Consider the following 6,644-nt stretch of genomic DNA (forward strand, 5'->3'; position numbering starts at 1 on the left):
TAATATGGAAGATATTCCATAGATTAAAATGACTCACCCTGTATATTATATTAGGACTCACCCTGTATATTCGTGAACAAAAAAATTTTTACTGAGTATAAGTAATACGTACAGTCATAAAATAATGAATATCATTTAATAGCAAAATACAGTGCGACAGCTCTCTTTAAATGTAGAATAGTTCAATTCAACAATAAGTAATTATACAGTATAATACATTAAGAAGTCTATGATAATCATTTAATGAGATTTCCGACAGCAAAGCAAAGAAAAGTAGATAGGAAAATGCAGTAAACAGTAACAGGAGGATTTACAGCTAAATGGTTATCTTTTCGAACAATTTCTTCAAAATATGTGGGATTTTGTATCCGGAAGTTTATTACATAAATATTTTATGAATACTTTGCATACATATAATAATAATAATGTATGATAATAATAATGTATCACACATACCGTATAATTATGTACTTATTGTTGCATTGAACTATTCTACATTTATAAAGAGCTGTCACACACTACTGTATTTTGCTATTCAATAATATTCATTATTTTATGGCTGTACGTATTACTTATACCCAGTAAACAATTTTTCATTCACGAATATATATAGGGTATCTAATCATTGTTCTGACGGAGTTCGTGGACATGTAACGCGGATTAAACTGAGACAGAAAGTCCTCTACCATTTTGTAATTTTTGCAATAGTTAACAGATTGTGGATGTCCACTAAAAAGATCTGACTCGAAGCTTTGTGGTCGGCCGCAGCGTTTCGTCCTGGTTCCACACTACTAGTCTCATCAGTAAGGCGATATAGTGTGGGACTTGCCTTAGACGCCTGGAATGAATCCAGAATGTTTTATTTAAAGGGAATTCGCTGCGGTGCTCACGCGAAACCGAGTGAGTCCCGTGGATCTCTAGTGGCGAGTCGCCACAAGATATTAATTGCTAAAAGTTGCCGAAAATTGGCCTTCAGTAATTTTTTACTCAAATACTATCAACTTTACAGAAAAACTACAAGAGACAAAAATTGTTTATATTCTTCTCATAGAGCTCTAAGAATTTTTAAGAATTTTTTCAGAATTTTTTAGACGGCTAAAGCCTTTTGAATGTTGTTCAGGATCATATCCTGAATAACATTTGTTAAGATTGAGGTCATTGGAGATTGCTTCTTTTATTTTCATTTTTACATAAAAATGAATTTTCAGTACAAAAATGAAACCGTCGGTCGGACATCTTGGGCAATACTAATGACGACGGTACTGTAACTTTCAAGCCTTATAACTTGTAAAGTACGTAATGAAAATGAATTTAATTATAGTGTTTTGGAAAGCTCTAGAGATAAGCTACAAGAATATGTAATAAAAAAAGGGGAATTCCATTAAAAAAATTCATGTTGACCTTGACCTGACCTTGACAACGCCATCCTAGGTCAAATAACTACTATCGCTGAATACGTTTTTTTAGCTTTACAACTTTTGTAAGAAACATTTTTTTCTAAAATGCATCGTTTATGAAATATTTGGGTACATTCATAAATATAATTATATAGTATAATTCTATATGAAATATGTCCATACATATTCATATATCCTTTTTTCTTTTGTAAAATAATTTTTTCTAAAACAATGTGAAAATTATTCTTGCAATTATTTATATTTTCTAATTATTATTTTTTTTAAATAATATAACAGTAATTTCACAAAAGAAGGAAGGATGTATGGACATGTATGGACATATTTCATATACAATTGTATATAATTATATTTTTATTCATGTTTATACATGTTTATAATATTTATATACAGGCTGTTTGGAAATTAGTGATAAGTCTTGCACAGGGACAGAATGGACTAAACTGAGAAGAAAAGTCCTCTACCATTTTACAGTTGTCGCAATGGTTAACGAGTAATTAACTAATTTAAAAGGTTGAGCATTCGCCACACACTAGATCTTGTTAGGAAAAATAATATATATATTTCTAATACAAAAAATTTACAAAAATTTTTAATTAGATCGACATAAGTAATATACATTAATAAAATAACCATATCATTAACAAAAAATAGACGTTTTGGTCTTGAATATGTCCATCTTCAGTATTACATTCGTAAATTAACATTAAAATATAAGTTATGTGCGCTAATAGTTTGTCGGTTAACGTTACAATGTAATTGTTCAATTATTTAATATCCTCTGGTCAATTAAAATTTCAATCGATAGTTCGTATTTAATTAAATGATAGTATCCACCAATGCGTAATTGCTTGTCAGTTCAATATAATATCATTAAAATTATAAGATAAAGTTTCCAAACTAGAATAAAAATTTAGTAATAAATTTTCTATTTTAATTATGGAGCTAATTCTTCACTAAAAATAAAAATTTATAATATTACCTTGTGACGTCCTGAGCGCGAGTTTCTAGCGGTCTCGAGACGCGACACAAGTTGTGGGAACGCGAGTGCGGAGCGGGGCGCGCGGGGCGAAGCCTTAGCTTCTACGCGGTGTTTTGACGCGTTTTCTTTCGTTGAGAACGGGCAGCTGTCACCAGTGCTCAGATGCGAGCACGAATTTCGGAGATAATTGATTGTTTGATTTTCAAAGTGATCGGCCTTCCGAGTTCTTCCAACAAAATAATGTGGAGAGTTTAGAGGATGCGTCAGTTGACTTCATTTCGCATCTCTCTATCTACACTCTCCGTTATGTTGAGAAGGACTTGGAAGGATTTAAGAAGGCCTTAAGGGCAGATAAATAAAAATAGAAGTAATTTAGATTATATGATTTTAATATTAATAGAACATGTTGTGTTGGAAGTTACTCGAGGTTTATTTGTTATTAATATGGGCCTCGTGGGCTTGCGCACGGGCGCAATGTGTGGCGGAGACTGCGGAGGCCTAGGTCGCGGCGGCGGAGTTGCGGTGACCGTTTTTGTGGCTTTGGAAGTGTGGGCTGCGTTTGGTGCGCTCGCGATTTCGGGCGCCGTGGTTGGCGCGTCGGCGGTAGGCTTGTAAACTTCCCCAGTGTTATCCTCCCAATGGCGGGAAGGGTCAAATGTCCCTTCGATGAAGAGTTCCTGTTGGAGCCTCTTCAAGTGAACGCGCCACCCTCCTCGCTTGCCGCGTGGACGTTTTTTCTGTGGCATCTGCGCCCAGAAAGAACGTTGGTGAGTACGGCAAATCGGAAAAGAGAGAGGGAGTGCGGAGGCCTCGACGCCGTGGAAGGCGCTCGTTTGGAGTTTTCGCAGGGAGGTGATTTCGGTGTCGCTGTGGTTAGCGCTGTTGAAATCAGGCGAGGAGTTAGCCCGTCAGACGCCGTGGTTGGCGCACGATCGGGGCTGGATCTCGTTTTGAAATGCTAGTTGGAATAGATGTAACAACTGAGTAATGGAAAGAGTCGGTTTTCGGATTCCATTGAAGGCCCAACACTTGAACGGTGGTGGATTGATTGAATTGGATGAAGGGAGAATTTGCTTGACTTGCAGAGGGGATGCTTTCGAGAATCGCTGGCTCATTACTTATCCATTTTTGGAGAGAGAAGCCTCCCGCCATGCACAAGGAATTTACTTGACGTACGATTTCTTTGACTTGAGGGATCGTGTCCGCACCTCCGAAAATGTCATCGACGTATCTTCCTTGCTTGAGAGATGGAACAGCGAGAGGAAAGGTATCTCCTTCATCTTCTATTAGCTGTGCGAGAGTCCGTAAGGCCAGAAAGGGGGCACAGGCGAGCCCGTAAGTTACGGTTGTCAATTGATAGGTTTCGACATCCCCGTCCCGATTGAGCCATAAAATCCATTGAAATGTCCAGTCATCTTTGTGAAGTTTAATTTGTCGATACATTTTTTCCATATCAGTGGAGAAAACGTATAAAAATTTTCTGAACCAAATTAGAACGTTAAAGACATCAGTCTGAAGCTTTGCTCCGGTATATAGAATATCATTAAGGGAAATATCGGATGTAGTTTTATTTGATCCATTAAAAACAACTCTCAATCTTGTGGTCATACTGGTTTCTCGAAGAACCCCATGATGAGGAAGATAGTAAGCTAACTCCGGTTCCGATTGATGATCAGGTACTAGCCTCATGTGATCAAGTTTATGATATTCACTCATAAAATCGGAATAAGCTTTTGCATAAGAAGGATCATCAGCGAATTTCTTGGATAGACTATACATTATGCGAAGTGCTCTTAAACGAGAATTTCCTAGTTCGTTCGGAGAACGTTTGAAAGGAAGTCTAACCATATATCGTCCTTCTTCATCTCGAGAGTGAGTTTCTTGGTAATGATGCTCGCATTGTTGCTCATCAACTGACAGTTGTGATGTATTAGAAGGGATTATTTCTTCAACTTTCCAAAATTGTTGTAGAAGATCATACAGATCTTTATCGACAGAGATGTGATAGCTCTGCGACAAAGCTGTATCGCTGTTAAGGTTTGTGGGGCTAGAAAGAATCCATCCGAACTTGGTGCGTTGAGCGATAGGTGAGGTAGCGTCTCCTTTGATGAGTCCATCTTCTATAATTTGAGAGTAGAAATCGGCTCCGATGATTATATCAACGGGACCTGGATTCATAAAACAATGATCAGCTAAGGTCAATCCCTTTAAATGCGGCCAATTCTGAACTGGAACTTGAGCTGAAGGAAGTGAGGAAGTCAGTCTTGCTAAAATGTGCGCGGACATGGTAATTTCAGTAGTAGAGTCAAAGCGCGATTTAACTTTGAAAGACGTGAAACCTTTAGTTCGATTTGATCTTTTTCCTCCGACTCCGATCAAAGATATGAAAGAATTCCTTCTGGGTAGATGAAGCAATTGCACCAGGTGTTCTGAAATCAGTGTAAGCTCAGAGCCCTGATCAATCAATATTCTTGCTTGAACGTTGTCTCCTTCATTCGTAACAACCAATACTTGAGCGGTTGCTAGTAAAATGTTAGAGTTGACGGAACACTGGTTCACGGAGGAATGAAGAGCGTGACTGTCTGGTTTCTTGGCTTCCGAGGAATTTTCCGATGTTGATGGTTCTGAGAATGGTTTTGCATTAGAGTGAGGTTTCTGATGAAGCGTGGTATGGTGCCTTTGTCCACATTTTAGACAGCGTTTGGTTGTCCGGCAAGCAGATACTTTATGATGTCCGAGACAATTATAACAGAGTTTATTCTTTTGAACCAAAGTCTGCCTCTGTTGTAATGATTTCGAGTGATATTGAGGGCAGCTTGCTATATAATGAGATGCCGAACACAAAATGCAGGAAGTACCTTTGGCCGCTTGAGCTTCCCTTGCTTGGCTTTGAAAGTGAGATTTACCAGAAGTGGAAGGTGTTATATTTGACGATTTTCCTGCACGAGATTTCTCAAAGGCTTGTAGCGAAAGTAAGCGGGAGAGTAAGAATTCGATAAATTGACTCCACGTCGGGGGCTCCTTTGACGAGCCTAAAAGATGTTCCCATGTTTTAACTGACTCAGCATCAAGACGTTGCACAGCGATGAAAACAAAGATATCATCCCACGTTTGGACGGGTCTTCCCAAAGTTTCAAGTGTGCGGTAAATTTGCGTTATATTGGTGTAAAGTTGTTCCAATTCAGCGGCAGACTCCTTAGTCATGCGTTTAAGATTCATAAGAGAATGTAATGCTGAATGAATTAAAAATCGTTTATTTTCATAAAAGGAAATCAAGGCATCCCAAGCCTTTTGAAAATTTTCGGCTGTAAGAGAGGTATTTTTTACCAAATGGGAAGCTGATCCAATGAGACTGGTTTTAAGATACTGTAATTTTTCTACTGCAGACAATGTGGGGTTGGCTATGATAAGAGAGCTGAATAAGTCCTTAAATGAGAGCCATTCAGAGGGTGATCCGTTGAATTTAGGGATATCAATTCACGGAAGGCGAGCATGATGGAAGCAAACAGGAGTATTAATGATTTGCGATGAGGACTGAGTTGAAGGCGTGTCAGTGACACTCTCCGTATCATGCTCGAGAAAGACTGTCATTCGTTCAATTGCTTCGAGATAACACTCATACGTAGTTGAGTACGAGTTGTCCAAAAAGTATGAATGTTTTTGTAACAGTACCTTTTCTCCTTGAGTGATTTTCGTCATTGATAAAGATATTGCGTCGTGTATAATAGAGAATTTCTCTCAAGCCTCATGAAGGGCGGATAACCGAGCGCGTGCTCGTTGAGGCTTGATATTGTCTTGACCAATCCTGACGAGACTTTCGACTGAGTTTGAGATTAAATCCTTGAGAGTGAGCTGCTGCTCTAATCGAGCCTCAATATGGCTAGGTCTCATGCCTCCAGCTGCGTGCCGAGATCCGGCTCGAAGGACCAAATGTTTTAAGGAGATATACTTCAAAAGGTTTGTATAGAGAATCTGAAATTTAAGAGAAATTAGAAACAAGCAGTGGAACAGTTTATTGAATCAATTTTGTATTCTAACGGCAAAGTATTATATTGATACAATCATTAGGTGATGGTGAGTAGATCATAACAAATAACAATGTAAGTCCCAGCACGAGCCAAAAGCACGAGGAACTTAAAACCTGAAATCCGTTAAAATTAATTCCTTTAATGCACCGTAATTAGGTGCGAGGATGCCATAACCTTGACTTCAATCTTTGCGTAATTGATGGCATTTGTCACTGATTG

The 6,644-nt window shown here is 38.3% G+C and overlaps 1 protein-coding gene across 1 annotated transcript; it reads right to left on the reverse strand.

Annotated features, from left to right (window-relative positions):
• Positions 1-3,297: 3,297 nt before the first annotated feature.
• LOC108769825 (uncharacterized) lies at positions 3,298-5,601 on the reverse strand. Its single transcript, XM_018521032.1, has one exon. It carries the CDS (start codon positions 5,599-5,601, stop codon positions 3,298-3,300), a length of 2,304 nt encoding a protein of 767 aa, XP_018376534.1.
• Between the last annotated feature and the right edge of the window lie 1,043 nt (positions 5,602-6,644).

Source organism: Trachymyrmex cornetzi, unplaced genomic scaffold, assembly GCF_001594075.2.
Source record: "Trachymyrmex cornetzi isolate Tcor2-1 unplaced genomic scaffold, Tcor1.1 scaffold957, whole genome shotgun sequence".
NCBI classification, from domain to species: Eukaryota; Metazoa; Arthropoda; class Insecta; order Hymenoptera; family Formicidae; genus Trachymyrmex; species Trachymyrmex cornetzi.

Bases quoted from the DNA above. Each gene is read 5' to 3' on its own strand.
- LOC108769825 (XM_018521032.1), bottom strand. From the start codon at position 5,601: ATGACTAAGGAGTCTGCCGCTGAATTGGAACAACTTTACACCAATATA.